Here is a 27,850-nt window from a genome sequence, read left to right as displayed (position 1 = left end):
TTCCAAATACTTCTGTAACCCATGCAAACTCCAGATGAGTCTCACAGGTAGTTTTAAAATATCATATAACCCTTAAGCAAACTTCACAGTATTTGCTCTTGAATACTTCTTGGTTTGTTTAGCATTTTAATACAAACGCTCTATTAAAGTTGGACAAACTACTTGGTGAGAAAATGTCACCATTTAAAACTGTGTATACAGTTGTACCTACCCATGGTGCACATACATTATACTATAGGGTTACTTAGTGACACTATTTCCAAGATAAAATTGTGTTACTAAATGAGGTATTGGAAATACATAGTAACCCAGACTGAATCAGCAGAATAATTCTGCAAGAATCTTCCACTTTCAACCACTTGCCTCGATTTACTTGCAAGCACACTCCTTCTAACAAGCAGTGGTGATTCCTTCCGCTGGGAATATAACTGGTTTATAAATGCTAATAAGGTTTCCACTCCCTGTCTTACATTTTGTTTGAAACAGGCTCTGCCATTTAGTTCTGCAGCATACTCTCATTTGGCTGGCCCACTGTGCTACAAACTGAAAATACCATCTACAGGAAAATGTGTTTTTTTATAAAAAGGTGTTTAGTAATTAAATGCAACCCCAAGCATATACAGGAGATCAAGATTCAAGCTGCATAAACTTTAAAACTTTATGATTCCTTGATCATATTCTGGAAAGCATGCACCCATAACATTCTCCATAACATTCTCCTAATATAACTATATGCAGTTTCCTTTGCAAGGGCAGAAGAAAAAAAAGTAATGAAATGGATCATCACTTTCCCTTTTTTGACATTTGCAGCATGTTGAAAGTACCTTTGGTTAAAAACTAAAAACTAACCACAGAAAACAATCTCGAAAAAGCAGATGCTAAGAGACAGAGGTCTCTGAACAGCTAAGGTTTTCGAGTCCAAAAACTTAATCTTGCAGGCTCTCACAAAGTCTGCACTACAAGTGGAGTAATTTATTTTTGTCTGTTTTAAGAATCTTATTCATTTACTTCTTACTAACCCAAGGCATGCAATCATTTATATAAGTCCATTCAAGATCTGTAATGCCATCAATTTCCTTCTGGAAAAAATATACAGTACAGATACAGCCACATCTAAATCTATGCTAACGTTGTGTATTAACTTCAGAGACTACTGACCTAACTACTTCTGAGGAGAAAGCATTCAAATGAACATTACACTGACAACTACATAGGACTTTAAAAAAGTTTAAGTCTATTACAGCAGTCCAGCCTTGGAGGAATACAGATTCAGGAGAGGAGTCCAAGCACCTAATTCTCAGAGAAGTGAATGCTAAAACTCAGTATGAAGGCAGTATGTGCAGCCTCTAAGAGAAAAGCAAAGCAATGGATATTTTTGGTTACTGTGAGCACTCTTATCCACAATGAGCTCCCCTGAAAGGGCACTGGCCAAGATGTACATGGAGAGATACACGTATATAATTTCTCCAACAATCACTGCCTTACTGTCTTGGTTCTTTTGGGCAGAAACTGGAATCTGCGAGAAGACTGCTAGGATCAAGACCACAATGATATGCTTTTCTCACCTGTGGTTCATGTAACATTAAAGGAATCCTACTTTCAAAAATAAGTTACAGAGTATTGATCTCCTAGAGCTCCATGTGCTGGAACACACATGCAAAACAGACCTTCCAGCAGGAGCTGAGACTGTGGAAAACAATGCTAGTAAAAACAAAGTACACAAGAAAAACTCAGTTTTCAGACACATACTTTTTTTGCGTGGCTGAGAAGGTGATGTGGACTGTGAAGTGGTTCCATTAGTGCCGCTCTCCTCTTCCTCTTTAGCATCTACTTTTATTTCAGGCTTCTTTTCTTCTATTTCCATTGGCTCCTGTTTCAGTTCTGTTCCATCTGTTTCTTCTTTTGTTTGTGAAGATCCTTGTAAATCCTCCTCCACCTTAAGAAAGGATGCAATGAGATATACTATTACAACTGTGACCCAAACTTCAGTCATCAAAATATTAGTCTGAGATTGTCAAAGCACTCTCCATCCATGGCTTTCCTCAGGACAGTTACTTTCCAGTAACTACCCTCCTCTCGCCCCTTAGCTCACCAATTCAGACACATCATTAAGTGCTTTTATATCTATCACTGCTTTCAGTTAAGCTGTATAGAATCTCATTTACCTCAGTCTTAGCTTCCACTTGTGTCTCACTAGTCTCTGGCTCAGTTTCTTCAGTTTTAACTTCTGATTTGCTTTCTAGCATTGGTGCATCTGGTCCTAGTTGCTGGGAATTCGTATCAGCACTAGCAACTGAGGCAGGGGTGGGGACCCTGTTATCAATACTAGCTGCTGCCTGGGATAGCTGTTGTAAAAACAGTACAAAAGAAAGACACTGCATATATAGAAATATTTTCCTTTACTAAAAAATGAACAGCACAAAAGAGACATGAGATGATACGCTAAAACAGTGCAGAACATGGATACAGGAGCTCACTGTAGCCAAGTTTCAATATCACACATTTAATAACTCTGCTTTACAGAGGAGAAGCCAAGGAAGAATTCTGCCCCAAAAAGGCTTCTTTTACAGAGAAAAGACCTGCCCAGTAAAACACTGTACATTCCTTGAAATGTGCATTCGTCCTGACTGTATCTTAAGAGAAAAAAAAATTTATGCAAATCTCATGATCAGAAAAGACCGATTCTGATTAAGGCCAAATATAGTATTAGGCCTGTTATGCCTCATCTTTCTGCACACTGCTGCCATTTTTACTTTGAGCAGTTCAAAGTCATTCAATACGCCCCCCTCCTTCAAACAATGCTGAGAACATCTGAACGCACACATTTTTATACATCTCCATAATGAACCCTTTGGTCTAAAGTAGAAGCTACTGTTGACAGCTATGGGCTCTACGCATTCACGACATGGTGCTATACATAGGGCGAACTCTTGTGGAATGCCACTACACAAGAAAAATGCAACTAGCTGGTACTTACTGGAGTGCCAGGTGGCTGTGCCTGCACAGATGTTGGCTGTTGCTGAGATGGCTGTGGGGTGGGCACAGATGGGGGTTGAACTGGGGTCTGAGGTTGCGGTGTGACTTGAGCCTGTGCTGCAGTCTGCCCTGTAGGTGTGCTTTGTGTCTGTGTCGCGTTTGGAACAGAACCCGGTGTTGGTGTTGGCGTTTGTCCTGAAGATGAGACTGGTGTCGATGGCTGAGTGGGTGCTGCTGGCTGCGGAGGAGTCATTCCAGTTGGCGTTTGGTGCTGAATAGGTGGCATCCCAGCAGCAGTGGACACAGGAGGTGTAGTCTGATGTAGAGGTGGCTGGGTCACTGGTGGACATGGTAACTGTGCACTCTGCGGTCCTAGCATGTTCATGGAGTTGGGAAGAGCAGCACTGGGAACCTGCCCCTGCTAGAGAGAGGGAGGTTCTTTTATAGACATGTGACTCCAAAACTCCAGGAATCACATTTATCTTTTAAATCACAGCACTGAAGTCTTCTTTAAAAGTATACTGTAAGTCTAAACGTGAGATCAGCTATAAACAAATGCTGCTATTGCAAATTGCTATGCTCTAATTTCTCTCATCGTTTTCATCAGCTCTTAGTCAATGACCTTCCTCCTAGACCTAGATATGCCATGCACGCCTTTTTACATTAATTCTACTGGCACAGACAGGGAATCCTCACGATCTCCAAGTAACACAGAAACCCACAGGCAGACAATCTCTAAATCATGTCATTAGCTGGGCAAAGGTCAGACTTCGCATACAAAATGGTTTCGAGCAAATACACATTTTAGGCCAGGACTCTAGAGCAGCCCTGCTTTAGAAGGCAGTTCAACACATTTAATGCCTGCCCCATTGTGCAGTGCAAGACTTAAGAGGGGTTTTTTTGTGTGTGTGTGTTTTGTTTTTTTTTTTTAATTCTAATTAGACTACTCCAGATGCTTAAGAAAATTGTGGATCTGTTTTTCAGAGCAGCAACAATAAAGTATTCTGGATGTGCACAGACTTTTAAACTATACATTTACTAAAGATTGCATCAGATAGCTAATGATAAAAAAGAATACTCTATCCTCAGATGTACCTCTTACTCTTAGAAATCTAAATCAATGAGTAGTTTCCTGCAGATGAAGTTTCAAATTTAAAACACGCTTCTATATTGCCTCTACATAGCCAGTTTTATTGAACTAATTGCATTAGGGAAAAAAAAAAAAAGTTCACCACAAAGGTGGTCAAACAACTGAGCCAGGGCCCAAGACATTGTAGATGCTCCATCCTGAACGTAATCCAAACTTCACTTGACAGAACACTTCATAACCCGATCTAAGTTATCTCTCATTTGAGGATGGGGCTGAACTAGAGAACTCTGGAGGTCTCAACTAACCTAAATTACTTGGACTCTGAGTTAAAAAAAAAAAAAAAGCCTCTCCCTGTGCAAAAACATATACTTTGGCATCATAAGCACAGCTGCTACTTCACTGACTACTACTGTTAACAGAAAAATGTTACAGAAAAAACACAACCAATTTTCTGTTCCGAAGTAGAGAGGTTAAAACAAACTTTAAAAGATCTTCCCCAACCACTTCATTGTAATTCTTGATTTAAAGTAAGCTACTAACATTCACACAAAGACAAAAGCAGATGCTTATAAAAGTCCCATGAACTAACTTGTGATACTCCCCTGAAAAATCTCATCAGTATACATTTTTTAGAATTTAAATCAGGAATTAGAGGGCATTGCCCCCCAGTTAGCATATATAGCTAGAGTATTATAAAAGCTTATGAAGAAGGCAGATGTAATCCAGGATTCCCCAAAGACAGGGGTGACTACAATAAACAACTGATATATAAATATAAATAAACGTACATAAATAAATTAGAAGAAAATAATTGAGAGTAAATAACTATTAGAAAATACATCTTACCTGTGCCACCCCGGCCTGGGCTGTTGATTGACCCATGCCCACGTTGTTCACATTCATAGCCCCAGTGGATGCTGGAAACTGATTCTGGGGCAGGAATTGGTTCTGGGTAGGAGCCTGACCCATCATGTTGTTGGAATGAGCTCCCATCATGTTCTGTGGCTGAGGCATTCGAGAAGGAGACATTGCCATCTAAAAATGAACACCCAAATTAAAGATATTACCATTTAGTATTATGTAGCAAGACAAAGGAAAATAACCTCAATGTAATTGACCAAAAGATAGGCCAAAAAAATAAAAGGAAAACTGGCTTCAGTAAACCAAATGGAAGTGGGCATACATATATAACTTTAGCATTTGTTCCACAGTATTCATAAGAAAGTTATTTTTAAACAGGTAATATTCAAACGCTACTAAGATTGTTAAAACTCCCATTTTGTACTCTGAGCTAACAGAGATAATCAAGTGAAACTATTTTTGTTTTCTAAAGAATCAAAACACATTTTCATGGAGAATAAAGAAGGTACATATACTGCAAAGACAGTTTTTGAAACAACTATGCTCTTCCAGACTGTTGGAGATTATTGCATCTCTGGCATCTACCTCTCTAAAGATGTATCTATTTTTTTTTAAACACATAAATATTGAAAACAAACACCTTGATAAAGCCTGACAGACTCAGTACATTTCCATGAAATTATCCTACAATTTACAGTACTACTCTATGACATGGCCTTTTCAGATCAGTGTTGATACTGCTAAATGTAATCAACCAATTTTGAGAACTTGGTAACAAGAAGTACGAACCGCAGGAACAGCGCCCATGTTGTTCATTTGCACAGGATGGTTCATTGGAGAAGCTGCACGGGGTCCCATGGGTGCTTGCGGCATCTGTACATTCCCTATGGACATGGGGTTAAACTGATTCATTCCTGCAAATGCACCCCCAAAACAACTCATTAGGAACAAGTCATCATTATGTATGTATACTCTACTACAAAATTCACATGTTATGACTAAAGTTTGACTGCCCTCCACATTATCTTTTTCCTTTAACTTAATTCAAATTACTTGGTTTAAGAGACAAATCAGGATGCAAGAAATATTTAAAACAATACCAGTTCGGGTGAAATGTAACTTTTGGTGTCTAAAAAAATTGCAAAACATGAAGAGTGTGGATGATCTGTAAAGACAGGATGCTATTTGTAAGTAATACCTTGAGATAGTTTCTTAAAATCAGGTATTTGCCTTGAAACAGCAATGTCTTTATTCAGGCCTCACTGAAATGTTTGAAGTAAATATGATAAAGATATATATTGCATATATGAAAGCAACTCCTAGCCTCAAATCAGGACAGAAGCTAACAATATGCCTAAAAAGCTGTTGTGACTTTCATACAAAACATTTAATTCCTCCAAAACACCCAAACTTTTCTAACAGTAATAAACGTGTAAATAAATAATGATGGAGCTATACTTGCTATCAACTTTTTCTCCTATTGAAATGAATTTTAAAAGGCTGTAACTTCTCAAAGACATTTCAAGACAAGTTTCAATTTACTACTAACATTCAATCAAGAAATAAAATAATTGGGGACACTTTTTTGGAGGAAGCTGAAGCACCTAAAAGTCATGGGTTTGTATTTTTCAGAAGAAAAAAACCCCAAAACCCAAAACCACACCAAACCAGAACACCAACACCCATGAGTCCACAGCAGCCTAAATCAGTGATGGCAAGCCATCAGTGCTATGAACAAGCTACAAGGCTTTTTTAGATGTACTTTGCATCAGAAACCAAAAAAGGATATAATTAGCTACACAGATTCTAGGACTAATGTGCTAAGTTTGCAGCTACAGGTGTATTTTTGGCTAATTAACTGATAAAAAAAATGCCAACATCCTCCTCCCCTCCCTGCCGTTAGTGTTTTAACTCAGATTATCCACGTTATTCTTGCTTGTGCTCTCTTCTTTTTGAAAGGACTGAATTACTCCCCAATTGCTAGCAAAGTACTGAGCACACACTGCCAGTTCTTAAGACAAGAACGCACTGAGACAGTTCCTGCCACAGAGCAACAACAAAGAATGATGCTCAAAAAAGACAGACCCGGTAGTTCCCCCCACCCAACTCCAAAAGAAAAACAGAAGGTCAGCTTTCCCCCCCTAACGATTATTTTGAACCCACAAACTGCAATTAGATAGGAAAACATAGATACCTTGAGAAACCTGCATACGACTTATAGGCACGGTTGGCATGGACATAGGCCCATCTGCAACAGAACAGAAGAATGGTCAGCAACAATCAATTTAAAATACAAACTCAGGATTAGCATGAGAGCCCAAGGACACAAACTGTGCAGAGCTACAGCTGAAATGTAAAGCATCTCCTACAGGAGTACTTACTGGGTGGCCTCACGGGCTGTGCCTGGCCCATGGCAGCAGCCACCTGTGGGATACCAGGGGGCTGAGGTCCTGGGGTCTGTAAGGCTGGCTGATTTCCCAACATCCCTTGTTTATGTAGACGAGACCTCCGCTTCTCTTCTAGTTCCTTTTGTATCTTATATATTTTCTCTGCTAATAAATGATAGTATTCATCCTAAAAAAGAAAAAAATACTACTCAGCATCAAGTATAAGAAAGCAGCAACAGAACTCATGTAGTCACCTGTGGTTTGTTTTTTTTAAATGTATACACCTGTCTACTTAAACAAGAAATATTTCTTTTCAGATTTCTGTTAAATTGAGACAGTCTCATCACTGCTTTCATGCAGAAAAGGAAAAACAAAGCTTCCAGAAAACACATATGATGGTTAGCCATAAAGCCAAGTCTTATATCTACCCTGAGTAGATTAGTAGACAATGGAGAAGACTGTAGGTTCTTTGTTGCTTGGACAAAAAAACAACAGGAAGCTGTGATTTAGTTTATAAGTGTTAATGATTTTTTAAGTGTTATTTTCATAATAAGCATTTCCACTAATCCACAGACAAAAGAAAAAGATGTCTCCAGCAACAGTTACATTGAATAAACTTCAGGAGACAGATGTTAAGGACAGATCAATTTTTACATAAAGGAATCACTCTTTTCCTGAAGTCTGACTACCAACAGTCTTTGCAGGGAATAAACAAAAACAGACAAAACCCCAAAGGAATTGAGGAAATCAGTGAAAAATAGTCCACAGGCAGAGACAACTAAACACTACATCTGTATGAGATGAAAAATCCATTTTACTCAATCCACATTGACAACAGATCAAATAAGACTGTCACGGTGCACAGCAAGGTAGACAATTTTGCTTGTCAGCAATTGCTGGACACACATCTGCCAAATGCATGAGATTATGCAGCTGTTAAAGGAAAAAAAAAAACCATAAACCCTCAAGACTACATTTCTTTTTGTGGGGTCACCTATGCTCTTAGAACCCAGTGCTACGTGGAGCAAAGGTTGAGTGATACTTGTGCCACAATCATTTTGTCTTCATCCAATTTTCATCAAAACCAGAATTTGTTATTACAGTAGGACTGAGTTCATTTCAGAAAACTAATGAGACATATTCCTCACCAGCCATGTTAAGAAAGTCCAGTGTTGCAATATAAAGCTTTGGGTTTAGGTCACTTCCCTCCTCCAAATGTCTCAAAAAAATCCATCAGTGCAGACACTTTCTGCTGTCCAATTTAAAAGCACTACAGCCCCTTCCCTCCTCTTGCTCAACACACTTCACCTGTAACTTCCTACTTGTAAATTTTATATTGTGCTACTCTCACACTGCAAAGATTCCTGAAAAAGGATGTGTTCACAAAGAGAACATACTACTAAACCAATGTCAAATTGCTTACAATGATTCCTCATACTAATCTGCTTTTCAATGTCAAAGTAGAATGGATCCTCCTCAAAAAGGAAGCAATTCCACACAGCATCGTTAATACATTTTAAACTACTCCCTTCTTCCAAGTTTGCGGCTTGGAGCCAAATGTTAGATGAATTCCCTTAAGAGACTTCTGGCAATGAGGCTTTGACAGTTGTTTTAAGGGGTGAAGAAAAGATACTTCTGGATATTTATCTGGCATAGAGGTCAGAAGACATTTAATTTTATAACCAGAAGTGTACTATGCTTATCCTTACTGAGAAGGTATTTAGATGCCTATCTATGTCTATGAAATCTTCATTCTCTCTGAATTTGGTCTCTAAAGCTGCCAGGATGATCAAGGGTGATCACGCACAAGTCTCCCTTGCTAAACAACCTCTTGGTAGCCACAAGGAGAATATGGTATTGTCACTGACCAACACTGACACAGCAGCAGCATTACAAGTATGGCCACTGCCTATCTGCCTCTAGGAAATAAAACTTGCATTCCACCTTCAGCTCTTCTTGGAGATGGTCTGAGAGGGGCAGACTAAGTGTTACTGTCTTACTGGATGACTATCACCCAAAATGCCACTAACTACTCTCTTTAGAGACTCTTACCTTACTTAAGAAAGGACCTCAAGATTCTCATCAGGTAAAATATCACTAGCTATTATTACTGGCGCTACTAGCATTGTCTTTACCTGATGAAAACTTTCAGGGAGTGGTTCCTTTAGGGTATAATTACCACAGTGTCATAATGAAATAGTATTCTCTGCATATCAATGAACAGGGGTTTGCTCTCTCTGAGTAATAAAGATTTGAACTGACATCTCTTGCAGACAGAGCAAAAATCATGAACAAACCCAGGAATTCTGCCTTGTTTTCCATGCATAAGGACAAACACAGGCAAACTGACTACTTATTATGTTGAGATGTGAAACAGCTATGAGTTTTAGCTGAACTAGACTCGGTGCTGCTGAGTAGGAGTACTCCAACAGTGCAGGTAAAGGTAAGCAGTATAACAGGACCAAGTCCTAGAGAAAACCTCCAATGGTAAAGAGGCGTTAAGTTAGTTTTAAAACTACTATTTACACAGACGTCAAAAAAGGAGAAAGTCAGTAAGGGAAAGCTGTGCTCCAATCTTCATGCGCATCAAACACACTTTCAGGAGGAATGAAAAAAGGGCTGGGACAATGTTGTCTAGTTTTCATGGAGCTCAGGGAGGTGAATTAGCTTGGAGTGACATTAATCAGAAAGCTTGGGACTATACAAACACTGTCATAGACCCAAAGTATGACTTTCATCATCAAGAGGACAGTGAAATGATTCTCTGTGGTTTTCATTATCCTCATAACATTTGTGATACTACTGTTCTTTAACATATAGTGAATAGCTGGACTGAAGCAACATACCCTACTATTAGCAGACTCATACATATCTCCTTCCACTTTCCTGGCATAAGCCACCAAGTTCTCCATGCGGCGATCCTTCAGTGCTGCCGGATCAGGAGTGGGGAAGATGGCTTGGACACTACAAGAAAGGAGAAAGAATAAAAGAAAAATTCTTCAGAGGAAAAAAACAAATTCAATACAGCTTTATGATACTCACCCTGGACATTCCCTTATACATCAGATATGTAAAAATGTATCAAAATTGTTTAAAAAACCCCAACAATATTGTACTATTTCTCAGAAGATTAAAGCAAATCCAATGATGAAAAAAATGTGAGGTTTAACAATCTAGCATCTAAATAGTTGTTTACTACAGCAGAGTGAATTTACTAGCAATATAAACTAATTTCATACCCACTCCTTAATGAGCATGAAGAATGAACTGAAGAGAAGGGTTAAAGGTAACAGCTCATCCTCAGTGGCCTAGCATCAGATAACCACTACTGATAATTTTCTCAACTTTTCAGCTTAACAGTAGAAATAGCATATTGAAATTCTTTAAAAACATTCAGGAAAAATATGCAGTCTTGGTGAATACTTACAGTTTATGCACTAAATGATTGCGCAGGTCCTGAGTGACATGTTCATGCCATGCTTTCCTTACCCCGGTACTAGAAGGAGGCGCAGCTGTTGGCATTGAGCTGAGGTTTCCAACATTGCCAGAATTTGTGCCATCATTCATTAGTGGGCTAAAATTAAAAGAAAAGGGACTGTTACAGTACAAGAATGCAGAGTTTTGTTGTATGATTGATGCGCGAAGTAATTTTTGAGTAATTGCTTTCATCACTTCTAGCTATTGCATCTAACATACTCTAAGTGAAATTTTGATATCAACAAATTGCAATGCCTAAAGCAGCAAAGCTCAGGAGTTTACAAGACACAGTATGAAGGATAAAGAATCACAACTATTAAGATATTTGTACACTTAAAAATACAAAATATTCTTCCTTTGGGAATTCACTTAGCACTACCAAATATTCTGGGGCTCTTGGGGGGGATAAAGTCGTAGATATAGAATTGAAATAGGAAAGAAGAGCGTAGTCATAGATATGACTGATCATTCCATGCCAACACAATTACTTTTTAAAGCATGCTCTTTATTTACATTCATAAGTATGTAAATAAATGTTTAAATGAGCAAGAATGAAAATGTGTGCATTACTTATTTGTCCCAAGGGATGTTGGAAGAGCAGTTTCAGAAATTAGACTAGCTTGCTGGTCTGTTGTTATTCCTCCTGCGGGAAGGTTCATCTGGTTGGCTCCTTTGGGACAAAATTAAACATCATTGGTACCCAGCTCACAATTTTGACAGCAACATGGCAAAACTACACTTTACTGACCCAACTGTTTAACAAAAGAAACAGCATATCAGATAAGTACTTTTATGATAATATCTGCTGTGGTACGTATACGTAACTACTTATGGAATCAAGTTACTTTCAGTCTGAACATTTTTTTTTTCCTACAAAAACTAGTCTATTAGAATTTAAAATTCATAAACTCTTAAGATTAGTTCAAGAAGCTAAAAAGAAGATAATACTAACAATTAAGCTCCAGAAAGAAATTAGCATTTGAGACAGAATTGTGTGCTAGAACAGGTGAAATACTTGTTAAACCAAAATCCTTCAGCAGTTCTGTCTAATCACCTCAGACAACAATAAGCTATGGACTATATTTTAAAAGGAACTAAAACTACTGCTATTTGGCAGAGGCAATATGTTCAAAGCTTTCTAATATTCAAATGTAAATGCATGGTAGTGTTTATAAATAGTATAATTTTAAGTTATTAATCAACATGAACAGAAAGTCACTACTCTGATCAAGTGAAATACTAGACTATCCTAAACATTCAACAGTTCAATTTAACACCTTAGTTTCTTGGTATTTTTTCCACCTACCCAATGCATTAATGGTCCTCATTTGCTGGTGAGCCTGAGGCTGTGCCGGCTGTTGGCCTTGTACCTGGGGCTGCAGCTGTGTTTGAGGCTGGTTGCCATATGGCAGTCCAAGAGCAGCATAGGCTCGTTGCATGGAGCTGGGGTCAATTGGATTAGGATTACTTAGCGATGGAGTATTCTGCTGGCCTGTGCCAACAGAACCAATGGAATTTTGGATTCCACCAGCTGGAGACCCTAAAAGGGCTATAAAAAAAGAAAGGATAAGAGAAAATGGAAAATCAATGAAGACAAACAATAAAACAAATCATGCCAAGAATCAACAGAACATGCATATAGTTATATGGTATATATTTTTCTGCCAAAGGACAGAACGACACCCGAGATGCCAAGTGGGGAAACTCAGCCTTTGATTCTACAGGACAGAAACCACCCTAGCAATTAATACATGCAGTCTAAAGAGAAGTGCTGTAAATTTTGGGTAGATAAGCCCATAATTACTGTAATATACATAAAGTATAGGCTCCAATATAAAGCTAAATAGGATTTTCATGCTTGGGACAGTAGACTAAGGGGAGAAAAAAAAATTAATTCCTCTACTTCCCTCTTTCCCATCAATCCCATTTTAGGTCAAAATATTTGGCTCCAGAACAGAGATCCTGAGTTCAGCAGAAATACTGTGTCCTTGGACACAAAGGTAATACTGAAGATCTGTTGGCAGAAATTTTCATTCCGAGCAGTCACTAGATGAATCCTCTGAAGGCCAAATTACCCTAAAACCCAAGTTATTCAGAGATATGAAAAGCCCTGATGGGTTTCAGATTGTACTGACAAAATCTAAAATAATTTGAAGAGTCAGAAAGGGGATGAGCCTGCCACAGGTTTTGGTAAACGATTTAGATAACAGTATTTAGGTATTCATTAATCTATATGACCACCACAACCAACCAACCTCTCTCACCGCACAGACGTATGGAAGAGTCATTTCCATTGTAGACAGGAAATGGAAACAACAGGGAAAAGTAGTTTTTACTAAACCCAGAAGTGAATAAAAATCTGCTTTCTGGTCCTCATTTTAGCTACCGTTCTAAGTAATAACATGTTCCACTGTGAATGACACATGGAGTATATCCTTCACTATGGAGACACTGCATTTTGGTAACACTCTGGTAGAAGTAATACATACTTCACATTTTCCCCCTCAAGTAATTAAATATGTAATGTGCATTAAAAATTTTTGAGCTAAACATAGCAACAATAATAGCTTTTAATATAGGCAACAATAGCTGTTTTATTGAAATATTAGAAGCAGCACATGGTTAGAAAAAAAATAAAATCAGGAAAACAAGCCTTCTGAGACATTAACAGCATTATCTAGGCTTTCTTAAATCCTTACCCACTATGGAAACTGAGAGAATCACTGAAAAAGATACACACGCTTTCAGCTTCCATCCAAGAGAAAACACACACTTTACAGAGTCCAGACTTTTCCCTCTCCACATGAGAATTCAATCTGATCTCATTTGCCAAAGAACTACAAATAAATATAGTCAGAGACTCCTCTCTCCAGGATAAGCAGCCCCACAGAAAACATCCTTTTTTTCCCCAAGGACAATCCACAGTAATTTCAACGCTGGGTTTACCATGGAAATTAGGCTTACATATGCTTACATTCTGTGGACACATTCATAATAACTTTTGAACTCACTGATCATTTCCAAGCAAGTTTAAAAACAAAGACAGAAGCTGACTGAGATCCTATTAGTTTCATTAAAAAAAAAAAAGCATATTAAAGAGCAACTGTATGAATTTCTTGTTGGACTTGTACATAGCACTGTGGAATCACACAATCTATCAGAAAGATACCTTTACACTAGTGCAAGCCAGGAAACAGGAGGAAGTCTCTAGAAAGGTTAAGTAGCACAAAACTTGTGGCACCCTGGAATTCAAAAGGCTTCAGAGGCAAAGGATCTATTCAGGAGCTAATAAAAGTTCCAGCTTGTTAGAGAAAGAGGATGATATTTCTCTGGAAAAGTTACAACAAAAAAACCCCCACATGCTTTCAGTGTTGGCTGTAAATCAGAGGCACATACATCTCTGGAGATGGTAGAATGACCACAGGTGATGCTGAAGGCTGGTAACAGGAAAATGGCTTCTAGCCATCCCACTGAGGATGGCCAAGCATTTCACCATTCTCATGCTCTTCTGGGGAAAAAAGCTGGCACTGATCTTCTGAGGATTGCAAGCTTGGCTTGAAGCTCACACTGAAGCTAAGGCAGAGCTTGGAGAAGTCAGCCACCTCTTGCCCACGGCTTTGGGCTGAGCTTTGACAGTGGTATTGGTTACTATGAAGCACAAGTTCAGCCTGTGTGTTAGAGCAGCTTTAGGTAGCACAATCCAGCCAATTCTAGAGAAGTCTGCTTAAGCAAGATCAGATTTCCAGATCTCTATTTCTGCCCCAGACCAAAGGCTACGTATGAAAACTCAGTTTGGGTATTTGTCAGAGTTGACAGTCTGAATGTCACTTTAAAAGTGACAATATGGAGAGTGAGTCTATTCTAAATGAAAAAAGCCCCACTGTTTCTTCATAAAACTACTACCATTATTGCAAGGGGACAATGTATGAAGATCACTGTTTTGTCTTGCAGTTTGAAAAGACTAACGATATCTCCAAGAAGTTCCACATGTGTGCACGTACCTGTTCAAGCAGGCAAAACTCACTAAAGCTGGTAAACAGCCAAATGTTACTTCAACACTTCAAACTGAAGTATTACTATTAGGGGACAGACTACAATCTTACAGCGAGCAGTACACTTCCAACACGGAAGTGAGTGGCTCCGGCTATTTAGTCTCAGCTTTTCTATACTTTGTAAGTCAATTAAATTTCCATACTGGACAGATCAAGTGCAAATGCAGTCCTTTCTGTGGCAGATACCATAGGAAATCAAGTCAATTAAAATAAATACAGCCCTGAAACAAACACGAGTTATCACATTAGGCCACTGCTACATGAAGCAATGTCTACTGTGATTTTTTTTATTAACTGATGCTTCAGACATTGATGAGCTCATGACAGAAGCTAGAAATGTGAAGACAACTCTGTACAGGACTGTTCACATTCTAAATGCTTTAAAGACAACTAAGCTCCATATGTCTCACTGTTAAAGTCACATGTTTTTATATATCTTAAGAGTGGAAGTTCAAACAAGCAGAAGTTAAGCAGCCCCAGAACTTCCTGAACAGTCCTGATCAGGCCCTCTTAGGCATATGCATTAGGATGTAATCTGAATGATCAAACACTATCTCGCCTACGGGATTCCTGTTTCAGTGTGCAAAGTCGATAATGCTGCCTTAATGAAACTGCATTCATGTCTTCTAGAGGGGAACCGCTCTGCCCCTCCAGCTGATCAGAATTTATTCTAAACACAGACTCCTAATGCTATTTTAAGTATGAACACCCTCTCTAACCTGATCACCCCAGTGAAAGCAACATGCTAATCCATGTGAGAAGTCTGATTTAAGTTTTTCATTTTGTTTCCAAATTCTGTAATTCAGACTTGTTCAGCAGTATTCAAATGCTCTGTCCTGAAGCTCCTCACTCTTCTCGTTACATCTGTCCTAGGGGCTGGAACAAAAATCCTGCTAGTAACCTTGACTTACCTCAGCACAAGCCTGTCCTGCAATGATCGTTTAATTAAAGGCTGTATCATGAATCAGATCATGGGGTAAGTAAAGATTTTATGAGCAGCTTAAAGGTAGGAAGTGTCAGTATTAAACTTCACCATGAATGCCATTTTAATATTTATTTAAAGTTAAGCATTAAACTAAAAGCCTTCACAGTATAGCATCGTATTAGTCAATGAGTGGAACTTCCTAATCTGTGGGCTAACCATCTATCATGTGGCTCAGTGGAATAACTGATAGCTGGTAGATGACTATTATGTATGATTTCCAGCACTTGAAAAAAATACACCACAACTTTTTTTTGGTAGATTTTACAGACAGTTACTGACAGTAAGACTTCAGCAAATTGGATTTCATTTCCAGTTTTCACAGGAAACGGGCTCTAGTGAAGAAGTTGCTGCCTACTCTTTCCGAGCACATTTCCTTGTGCACCAATGTGCTCCTTCCTTCTCTACAAAGGGTTAGTTCCCAAATGCTCTACATCCAGGTCTTTCATGTTCTGCCCATACTCAATAACCTACTCCCTCAGCCAGCTAGCTCCTAGTACCTGTTTCTATTTCCCTCATCAGATTCCCACCCTTCATCCCTGAGTCCACACACTAGGGAATTTCTGGCCCAGCCTTCTTTAAAATCATACTTTTAGAGTAAATCTGAGATGACTAATCTTCATCTTTCTCAATACAGCTTTTTCCTCACTGCATTTTATTTATAATTTTCCTACAAGGAAAAATAAAGGGGAGACTAGCTCTGTGTTCACAACTCCACCTTCCAGTCTGAGCAGGGATCCCAAAGGTTTTCTAGAGTCCCCTGATCCTGGAATGAAGCTCATCAAGCATAAGGATGGCCCAGGTCATAATAAACAGTGAGCACAGCCCACTTATCACCACCTGTAGGGCTGCAAGGGGAAGCATAGCCAGTAGCTGCTTGGTGGCACAATACACACCTGCCCAGGCCAGAAACATGAGAATTAAGAAGCTCAAACATGTGCATGACAAGATGAATCTTCAGAAAAATAACTGTTATCATAGAGCCATAAAACTAGGAAATATACCAACAGCTGTTTGCAAGAGTTTATAACTCAAACTGTGGTGGGCTCAGTGGGGAGCAAGAAGTATTGCCTAACAAAAATAACCCTCCAACCCCAAAACTTTTCAACCAAATTTCGTTACTTCAAAACACAGGAGTCACTGGCCTATTCAAAAGAAAAGCTTCGTGTTTTAGCATGTGCAAAATAACACTTGTTCTGCAGTTTACCCCTATCGCCCAGAGGTATACATGGTATACACAGTAAGAGACATGCGGAACAGAAAGAATTTGAAATTTGTCCCAACATGTACTATTAATAAGTCATGTTACTATCAACAATTACAATAAAAGTTAGTTCAAGATTACTTAGGGGAAAAAAAAAAGCTACACAAATGAAACCTGGCACAGATGTTCCTTGCAAAGAATCTAAACACTACAACATGGAGTAAGACACCTGTAAAGAACCAGCTCCGTGGTAATAACCTAAACCCCAGGACTTTTTGCAGCATGAAAATTCCCCAAGAGGTAGGAATAGATAGCTACAAAGAGCACATGAACCACTGCGCATGGGAAGGGTGGAAGCAAGCCACCCTATCGCAATGTTTCAGAAGTGCTGAACTGCAGAACTTTCTAGAAGATTGTCACACTTTGAAGAAGCTGCTTGAAAGCCCAGCACTGATACAACAGGACTCAAAGTAACAACGGTGAAACAGGCACGAGCACAGGAAAGAAGATTCTAGGACTCAAAATTCTTTAATGACCATCACATGGTCATTCATTCTGTAAGGACAACAGCCTGACAAAAGTAATGAGGGTTGCTACACTTCTCACTTCTTTTTCCTTTTCTAAACATTCTCCTCATATTCTGTCATATGCAGACCCCCCTCCTCCCCTCGATTTAGCAGATGCTATGATTATTTATTCCTAGGAGAGCCAACATTTTCTTCAAGTCTTAAACAAACTTAGCTTAGGTTAGTTTTCACCAGATCAGGCACAGTGTTTTCAAATGCATGCATTAATGTAAATCATTTCACAAACATTTTGAACACCTAAAAAGGGGTATCCTTTATAATACATCTAAACAAGATTTTTAGTGTTCATCTTCTACTTTCAAATAAACCATGAGGTGTTATGTGTATGACTCAGACAAAATTCAGAACAAAGAACCTTGCACCTCAGCATACTAAACCACAAATTTTCATGGTTACTATCATTGGATTATTGATTAATTGAATAGAAGAAGGAGATTTCATATTTATCTCCCCCACATGCAACAAGAGAGCCAAAATCTACACTTATTATAATTCTGTTGCATTCAAACAACATCCTATTTGATCCTATAACAAAATTATTTTTAAGGACTGTTTTTGTTCAAGTGCCTCCTCTTCTGATAAGTTGTATGAATGACATAAAAACAAATACTGCACAAAGTACTTTTCTACAGCAGCTTGTATTGAAAAAAACAATTCTGTTGTGCTAGATGTTGTTAGCACTTTGATAACAACTGTGTAATAAGGATGTTATGCACAAATGGACCATGTCATATTAAAAAGCAAAGCTTTCAACACATTTTTCAAAGGCCAAACATAATTAATCACTTGCAACAAATTACTACTTTCAAAACAAAAGACATATCTTGTTTACGAAGGAGAAGTTTGGTAATATGAAAACAAAATCCTTAGCTCCAAGTAGCTCTATATTTATAATTGATTCAATTTTGGAGGGGAACAAAACCAAACCTCTTGAAACCATAATGCAAGCATGCTCAATGGATAATTTGGACAGTCTTACCAGCTACTCTTTCCTCTGCCTTAATCTCACCTAACCTAGGAGCTCTTCTCTATCCTCCAAGGTTTACTATTGTTCCTCACTGCAGTCTCAGTCTAAATGGAAATTAGCAGAATGCTTCCAAAATGATTCAAAGGTACAAGCTTCACAAGTCCTCCAGCTATTTTCCACTTCTTAACCCTTATTTAAATATACTTAGGCACAACATTACTTAGATTTCTAGAACTGCTGCATCTATGCTGTAAAATGTTCTACCTTGGCATCTTTTCAGAGGATTTGATGAGCAGCAAGCCTATCAACACAAGTTCAATATTTTCTGTTTCAGAGCAAGAGGGAAGAAATACACTAGAAATTGACTGCCCCCAAGCATCAGTAATAGCTAAACTATTATAAAAAACAGCATGGGCAAAACCACTATGATTTGCAGAACTTCAGCTAGTCTATACCAGCATTAAACACACTTAATTATTAAGACACCCAGACCAGAGCTTTCTGTGCACAAGAATTTTTTTTCCCCCAAACATTTTTGATTACTCTTAATCACTAGCATGTTGATTTAAGTTGTTTCTAGCAGTAAGACAAATAATGAAGTAGCTTATATCTTCCTCAAAACCCTACCTATATCCAAAACTGCATTATAACTGGAATCTATTGACCTGCTTCACAATAAAACACCAGTAAGAAGTTGCCACACCTTTTAAAAATGGATATGCACTTGATCTGAGACTTTCCCTTTTCAGTTATTGTGTATTTAAGTAATAAATTGCGTTCAATGATCAGAAAGGAGAATTCACTAGTATATTCATCCTTATACAAGATTATTAAACAGCTATTAAATTTAAACTGTCAAGTTTATTCCTACACTGCACATTTCATCAACTTTATTTTAACACTATCATTCCATTGTGACAGCAGTAAAACAACTACTTACGTTGTTGATTTCTTTTGTCACTGGCATTTTTCAAAGGAAGGCACACAGGACAGTCGTGCCGAGTACAATTCTTCCAGTGGGAGATGATTTGTCTTGAAGATGCACAATGAGCAACTGTAATGAGGAGAAGCAATAGAATTAAGGTCATTCCTTGGTTAACTGGTTCTGAATTAACTCATTTTTTAGAGCAACTGTATTCTTTCTCCTTTACAAGCAATACTGTACATAACTAAACACAGCTAAACACAACTAAAATTTTTTGGGACCCACCAATGCCACAACAAATGAAGGAAATTAGTATTAAAATCTAATAGTAGATATTACACCCTCTTTATACAGCAAAGGAGACAAGAAAGACGCTTGCAAGGCTGCTTTGGTACCCTCCTACTTCTAAAGGGCAAATATTGCATTCTGTTTTCTAAACTGACAACTGCGGAGAGATCAGAAATGGAAACCGGGCAAAGGTAATGAAAAAGGGAGCAGCTGTTTTAATTAAAGAACCAGTTTTGGTACTCGTTTGTGCCAGGTATAAGGATCTTCTTGACAAGAAGAGAAACACTGCTGACAAATATGCAGGAAACCTTACACAGCTCATTTGCAAGAGTACCTTCAGCAACATGTTCTCACCTTGACAGGCCTTCCCAGCTTGACAGTGTGTCATGTGGTTGAGGACGTTTTTCATGGTTCGACAGTGCGGGAGAGCACAGGCCCGCACCTCTCCATTTGCTTGCTCACGTCTCTGACATTTGTGAGCGTGAAGCAGCAAAACCAACTGCTGCTGGATCAGTTTGCGCTTCTCTGGATCTGCTGTTGGTCCAGTTGCCATTGCCTGCGTCGGTACTATTCCCACTTGTTGTACTTGCGTTTGCATCTGGGACTGAGAGAACAGATAGTTTAGCATGGCATTTGCAAGTCTCAATTCTTATCTTAATCTTGTATAATAATTTGAGTATCACAAGACTATTTGCCAAGCGTTCTGCTACGACTGGCTACAAGGATTATTATGCCAGTCTCTGTAGCATTCTCAAACATTTCTATTCTAACCTTGGAACAGCAAAAATGTATTGAGAGGTTCCTCTTAAGATACTTACAAACAATAGTTTAAGTAACAAACCATCCAAAATCTTTTGTTTATTAGACAGATCATAATTCCAACAGGAATGAGCTCTTACCACACTTGGAGGTGGAATTCAAGTCTGTTTAGTACTATATTTGCATATTATAGGTTTTATACACTTCAATCCTAGTTTCTTGTCCCCAACAGAAAGACCAGTCCAATGGGAGAAAACAGTCAAAATTATATGACTGTCTCTATTTATTACACTAAAAGGTAGAACTGATTTTCCAAGCCTAAATTAGCATTCTCACAAGCGAGTGCTGATATTCCTTTCATAGAGAAAATTTCCAAGGTAAGATGTATACAGTCTTCTCCCACAAAGGGCCACCTCAATCTGGATTGCATTATGTCTACTGAAGTGAACTAGTTAACTACAGCGTGACGCTAGCTTGTATCAGCTTGTAAAATCCTATCTATTTCCAGCATCCATTCTTTATGGACACACTTCTGTACCAATGCCTGAGCCCTGCCTTACAGAGACTGCATACCCACAGAGATCTTTAGTCTAAGACATAGCTTGTAACAGTGCAGAAGAGAAATAGCTTCCTTAACACGTCATTTCTTCAGCACAGATTTAGAAGCCATTCTACTACCTTCCCGAACCTTTGAAGGACAACAAATGTAGAAACCTGATTTTCAAAATTAAACACATCCACAGCCTACAACAGTGCTTAAATACCTGTGATTTGCAGCCTGAATTAATCTCATAGACAAACATGAAACTGTCCCAAGAATCACTTTGATTATGCACTGTAAATACAGGTTACCACAGGGAAGCTCACCAACTTCTAAGCTACCTAAGGAAAACCAGCCATTAAACCCACTTATAAATAGAATATAGGAAGAACAAGATTATATGGGGGAGAAACAGAGGAAATAGTTCAGTGCTGTCTACAGAACTACTGACCAAAGCCTGCTTATTACATTTAAGGAAAAATCACACTTCAGTGACAGAATGCACCATTTGTAGCCCGCTCTAGTTTTGACCTTTGAGAAAGACTCCCCAGAAAATTCTACAGTGTACAAAACAGAGCACATAAAAGCAAAAAAACCTCATATTCTTAGGTCAACAAAAGGTTCCCTGGCACAAGTTCTCACTACTCCAGCAGCAAGATTTGTCCTCAGCTTTGCTACCTGCACATCAGGTTTTAAAGAGCTAGTTTTTCTTCCAGAGAACAAAGCACACACAAGACCAAGCAGAAAACACAATGACTGCTATTTGATGGAGGAGGTGGGGACTCTGCCACTGAAAATTATTACAGTAAGTCTTAAACAAAGAGGAACTGCTCCATCTGTTTGTCTTGAGCTTGCAAGAAAAAGAACAATAAAAGGGAAGAGGGTGAAAGAAACCCATCCACTTATGCTCCCAGTGCATGCAGCTGAAATTAAGTCTTCCATTTCTTCTGTGAACAAATCCACAACAGCAGACAGGTTTTGCTGAAACAATTCTTGGGTCACAAATAGGAAACAATTAGTTCAGCCAATCTGCAGAAAAATACAGAGACCATGCCAAAGAAAATCTTGTTGGAAGTGATGTTTTCATCCCAGTCAAAGAATTGTTTCCCAAGCCAAAGTTCTCCTTTTTTTACTACCCTACCAGTTAACAGACATGACTGCAGCTGTATCAACACAGATGCCCTGACCCAAAAGGATTTCTTGAAGATCAAATAACAAAAAAAAAAGCAGAATCATGAAGTATCAGTAGTTAGAAGAACAAGCAGTTTCAGTCCAGATGAGAGTGTCTGCAGGTAGGCACAAAGAAAGAACTCGGAATATTGCCTAAGCTCTACAGAGTTATGTTGGTCGTTATTTCAACCTTGTGAAATCCTAAACCTGCAAATATCACAAATGATCTTTCCACCATCTACCTTACTTTCAGGACTGTCGACTGTTTGAGGAAGTTGATCTCTTCCCTGTTAGTCTGTCTTTTAAGAACAGCAGTCTGCAGGACCAGTTCAAAGCCGGGGATATGCTAGTGCACTGCAGTCACGCCAAAGGTGTGTAAATCCTCTATCAACCACAGAAATCATTCCACTCCAGAACAAGCAGGAGGCTTCACGTTGCTTCGCCCCAATGACAAAATTTGCTTGACGAAATAGGAAAATCAGACAATTCTGCTCCCACAATTAAAATAAATGCTTCAATGGTCAGACACACACAGTAAAAAAAGATAGTTCTGCTTCTCTTGCTAGCTTGCTGAGCTTCACCGTAAACAGAACAAACAGATTAGGGGTTGAAAGTCTACTAAAACCTCCAACAGAGACGGTAGCTTCATTAACCAGTTTTCTAGAAACAGAGTAATACAACACTTCTATAGTGTAAAGCAGCTATTAATACCACTTAAAATTATGGAAACTATATATTCATACAAGAAGATAGTTCTGCCTTGTCCCTATTCTGAAGAGCAAAAACTTCCTGCGCTTCTGGGCAGCACAGATGCACAAGTATCTCATCTTCATGGACTCGGATGGACACAAAGTTCCCAGGCAGTTTTACTTTACTGAGATGACCAGTAATCCTCTCTGGTTTAATGTGTTTATATTCAATAGCACTCAACATTGTCTGTCAAGATGAAACACTATGTACCTTTTCTTATAAAAGTAGGCACCAATTTCAGTAGCACTAGTAATCTTTCAACAGCTAAACAAACTGATAAAGAACTCAGTGTCAGCCTAGCTTCCATATAGCACTATTTTTTTAAAATACATTTCTTCTTCCATAATTTCTTTTTATTTCCATGTTATTTCCTTCTCCATGATAGAAGAATACCACTTTCTGGAATCACTGTATTAGGACAAATCCTGCATTTTAAAAAATGCCTTTTAGTTAAGACAGGTTTGTAATCAACAGTGGAACTTAGTGAGATAATTAAGAATCCAGTGTCACAAAGGATTACTATTTTGATACAGTTGTTTGTTTTATAGACCTTCCCTCAGCCTAACTAGAAAGCAGGTAGCACTTTATACACTTGGGTTTCTCAGGCTGTTGACATCTTAGACTAGAAAAGGGATGTTATTTAGTAGCAACATGAGATTTTTAACAGGTCATCCACATGTGCACTTACATTATGGGCACATCCAGTCTATCAATTAAGACTTTAAAAAAACAACCCTTGCCATATCTGCAGAGAGCAAGGCTGCATCCCACCTTGACTCATGCATGAGTATGTACGATGAAATAGACCCAAACCTCTTCAGTTCCCCTTCAATCACAGGCTTAAAGTATGATCTTGAGGGTCATTTTCAGAGAAGGGATAGCGGGCATAAAGTGGATATATGTATGATATTGTAAATCTCAAATAACACTTCTAATTAGCAACACTTCTATCTGAATTCAGTATTCACAGTGTGATCAACTCCAATGATGTACCCCGCACAGTTACATTAAGCTTGAAAGAAGTCCTTCCTGCAAACAGGAATTGCAGGAATGCTCTAATAAGCACTGAACCAGCTCTGAACAACCCAGGAAGCACTGTTCTGTCACAAAACTGGAACGAGAGCTCAAGCAGCAGCTATCTGATGGCATCAAGGAAGGAGGCGTTTCTCAGTGCAGTCACTTAAGAACCCAGGCTTTCTCTGGTGACCACCAGAGCTTTGTTGTGAAACATAGAACCAGTTTACACTTCTTGCAATTCATCTTACATTCTCTATGTGGAAGATGGTTTCTCTGGTTCCATCAGTTACTGTGAACAGGCATGGTCTGAACAGCCTGGTCCTATCCATACAGGAAGAACGATTCCCGACACCAGGAATCTGAAGGTCTGCTTTGGCTCGAGAAGTCCATGCACACACAGAACAGGCTGACAAGTGGAAGTACTACAAGCACAAGTGCTTGCATTTGTGCACAATAACCCCAAAGTGCTGCATTTTCTCATCCAAGTAGCAGAAAGAATCAGAATCTGGTTCTGATTCCTGATTTTGAGTCTGTATGGTGGGCAGAAGATGAGGGGGGAAAAAAAAGGCTTCCTGAACCAGACACAACCTCAGAAGGTGGTCATGCTCTCTGGAGAGAGATTGACTTGAGTGGCAAGAAATTACATTAGCCTGTTAGTAGCACCAATCTGAGAGACTGCAATGCAGCTACAAATGAGAAGAAAGGGAAGGTGATACTCTCAGGTCCCACGTACAAAGCTGACATGATGCACAGTCTTAACACGAAGAATACGTTCAGAGCCCAAGATTTATTTCAAAGCTTTGGCATTGACATGGCTAGAGGCAGAGTTTCATGTAAAAAGTGAAAAGGAGTATTTTCATCTTCCAACTTCCTCTTACCACTATGGAGTATAACTTCCATCTCTGAAGCTGGTACTGCAGACTGAGCCTCACAAGCCCACAGCAACCACTAAAGGCAAGAAGGCTCCTATGGTCATTCCATAGAAGGAACTTGAATAGTTGGTCCTAGAGAGTGCCCTCAATGCACCTGGCTTTTAATCGCCAAAAGAGTTTTCTTTTAAAGCCAGCAAATGCCTCAATATTATGCAGTTGACTCTGCTGGGAATCAAGGCTGGATCAGCATCTTTCTTAATGATACACTTTTGGAGTTCTATCTCCTTGTCTTTATAAGCTTTCTGATTAGAAGGACCAGTAAATGACAAGAAGCATATAATGAAGAAGTGTTTCAAAGCAACAAAAATGAACAAAGCTTCATATAGGAATCTGCAGAGTCCAGCTGTCACATACAGGAAATCAAGTGCACAAAATTTTAAGAGAGCTTTATATAGAATTTACTGGGTGATAAAACAGACTGAGGAATGATCAACATTAAAAATCCCAATTTGTGGATAAGGGACAAATGAGAAGTGTAAGTGAAGGAAAGCCATGCTGTCAGAGTGCTGGCTATGGAGTACTTCACCTCAACTGCTGGAAGAGCATAGGAAATGGCAATGGATAGATATTCTCCACCACATATATTCATATACGGAGGATGGGAGAGTGGAACATGAGCCAGAGCACTGGGGAGAGAGCAGATCCTCATTTTCAGCTCGCTTTTGCCAGCCTGGCACCATTATTTATGGATGGTGCAAAAATTAAAATGTTCCACCATTCAAAGGAATACATGTTCCCAGGATGAACTCCTGCACTAAGACAGAATAGGGATGCCTACTTTGTTCCCAACATAGTAACATAGTTTCTCTGGCACTGGACATTATCTGTTAGATTTGCTTCCAGGTTATTAAGATCTTTTCCTTTAGAAGACCATGGCTAAGCAACACAGACAAGAGCTTTTCCCAGCTGTTTGATAGGCTGCTGCTCCACTTCCAGTCAGGTGGGATCTTCCTGAGGAAGAGGAGTGAGCATGCCTGGGAAAGAGAAACTTTCAGAGTGCAGGTCAGGGCAGGCACAGGGAAGGTGAGCACAGCAAACAGCAAGCCCACCAAAGACTGGGAGACTGCTGATGACAGCAGCAAGCAGACACACAGCATGCCTCTGGGGCGACAGTCACAGACCTCTCCCGCAGTGAAAAAGAAGAATGAGTTTGCTGCAAGAGAGGGGAAAAAAAAAAAAAAAAAAAAAAAATCACTGAAAGGTTAAGAAAGCAAGCTTTCCTTACTGTAAGGACACAATAGAGATTTTTTCATAAAGCCTTTTATTTCTGGTCTCTAGAATAAAATACAAGTTGTCTCTTTTAAGTAGCTACAGTTCTACTTGTTCTAATTAAACCCGGCCTCCCAGTTTAAAAGCTTTCTTCATCTCTCTAGGAGGTCCGCAGCAAGGCACACCTAAGACATCCTCATGCCCCAGTCATCGTTTTTCTCTCTTCTGACCAAAATCTGTTAATAAAGAAACCCAAAGAACATAAAAAGAAACACAGAAACAAGGAAGAAGGCAACAGAAAACTTGAGATGTAGTTTAATAAGAGAACGGGGAAAAAACCACAAGGGAAGACGTACCACTCCAATTCTAGTCAAGACAACCAAGGAGAAATGATTTCCTTCACTTCCAAAAAGTAATATTCTCTCAACTCCATCTGCTGGTCATAAGGATAACTGTGAGACAAAGCTAGTGTCTGGAAGCCAAACTTCACACATGGTACTTCTAACCCATGTAAAAATACTAGATTTACTGGTATGTCCATGAAGAAACCGCCCATCACTACCCTTGCAATATGTAGCACTGCAGACACCGCAAAGCTTCAGCGAGTTTGATGGAAAAGTCTAACAGGGTTCTTCCCACTGACAGCACATCCCGGAGACTGGCTACTCTGAAAACAAGAGGCTCCTGGCTTCCATACAGGCTGCACACTGTACTGAGTGCCAAAGTGCAGAGCATGGCTCACTTCCAGTCCAGAGATTTTGCATGATCTCACCACAGCAGAGCATTGCCAGTCCTGCATCAAACAATTTAAGTGACACTGAATCTCACTAGTGTGTCACCAAAACTTCCATCAACATCAGAAGCAACATCTTTCTTTTGGAAACAAGTCATTTACTCAAGATTTCAAGCTGCCCATTCTGTAAGGAAAATTGATTGTATTCTATAAGTCAGACAAAGCAATAGCTAATATGTTTTTCAGATCCACAGTTAAGAAAACAAAACAAACAAAAAAATCAATCCATCTGGCTGACACTGAAAATTAATACCTTAATGCTGACCTTTTAATCATTTTAATACCCTAAGTTTGTAACTTCTTTCCTCGTTAAAGAGATTAAACCAAAGGTGCTTCTCAGGGTCTAGTGTAAGGTCATGCTTGGAACAAGGGCTGGAAGATGCAATAAACCAATGCTTCTGAGAACCACTTCATTTGGGAGGTGGTGGTGGTGGTGGGAAACAGAGAGTGTGCTGTTCTTAGAAGAGTGGTAGCTTGAATTTGGATTTAAAAAAATCCACTGCTGCAGCAGAGGTTTATCCTGGCTGCCAGCATGAGGGTTATGCCTGGTGGTGGGAAAAGTCCTGATTAGTGTTTGGGATGGGGTGCCACACATAATGATGCTAAGAGTAACGTGGGTTAAAAAACACACTTATCTTTTGCTTTATTTTTGCAGCATACACATGAAGTTAGAGAGAAAGGCAAAAGATTGAAAGGAGTATTTTAAAAATGCCTTGCTTTTCAGGACCAAGGGGTCTGAAGACAACAGCTGTACCTTCCTATTTCCTCTTCTCTTATTTAGACAATTCTTGGTGGTAACCAAGGTGTTTAATGTCATGCTGGAATCTGGTTTCCTGCCTCAGACTTGCCACATATAACCAATGTTTTCATTCACATGGGTTTG

General features: G+C 39.1%; 1 protein-coding gene across 7 annotated transcripts in view; it reads right to left on the bottom strand.

Annotated features, from left to right (window-relative positions):
* Nucleotides 1–27,850, bottom strand: part of CREBBP (CREB binding lysine acetyltransferase) — a 97,706-nt gene that overhangs the window by 29,430 nt on the left and 40,426 nt on the right. For 3 of the 7 annotated variants that reach the window (XM_075059465.1, XM_075059467.1, XM_075059471.1), the window contains 13 exons: nucleotides 20,151–20,400; nucleotides 19,524–19,637; nucleotides 12,098–12,340; nucleotides 11,362–11,461; nucleotides 10,742–10,888; nucleotides 10,161–10,278; nucleotides 7,309–7,501; nucleotides 7,122–7,175; nucleotides 5,717–5,841; nucleotides 4,913–5,101; nucleotides 2,978–3,397; nucleotides 2,166–2,345; nucleotides 1,750–1,936 (listed from right to left, as the gene is read on the bottom strand). In XM_075059465.1, the coding sequence (XP_074915566.1) occupies nucleotides 1,750–1,936; nucleotides 2,166–2,345; nucleotides 2,978–3,397; nucleotides 4,913–5,101; nucleotides 5,717–5,841; nucleotides 7,122–7,175; nucleotides 7,309–7,501; nucleotides 10,161–10,278; nucleotides 10,742–10,888; nucleotides 11,362–11,461; nucleotides 12,098–12,340; nucleotides 19,524–19,637; nucleotides 20,151–20,400 (2,320 nt within the window). The remainder of the gene's footprint in view (nucleotides 1–1,749; nucleotides 1,937–2,165; nucleotides 2,346–2,977; nucleotides 3,398–4,912; nucleotides 5,102–5,716; nucleotides 5,842–7,121; nucleotides 7,176–7,308; nucleotides 7,502–10,160; nucleotides 10,279–10,741; nucleotides 10,889–11,361; nucleotides 11,462–12,097; nucleotides 12,341–19,523; nucleotides 19,638–20,150; nucleotides 20,401–27,850) is intronic. The other 4 variants (XM_075059466.1, XM_075059469.1, XM_075059468.1 and 1 more) reach the window with 3 other exon arrangements.

This window comes from Buteo buteo, chromosome 29, assembly GCF_964188355.1.
Source record: "Buteo buteo chromosome 29, bButBut1.hap1.1, whole genome shotgun sequence".
In the NCBI taxonomy this organism is placed as follows: domain Eukaryota; kingdom Metazoa; phylum Chordata; class Aves; order Accipitriformes; family Accipitridae; genus Buteo; species Buteo buteo.
The sequence above is the reverse complement of the archived record's forward strand: the minus strand, read 5'-3'. Positions and strand labels throughout refer to the sequence as shown.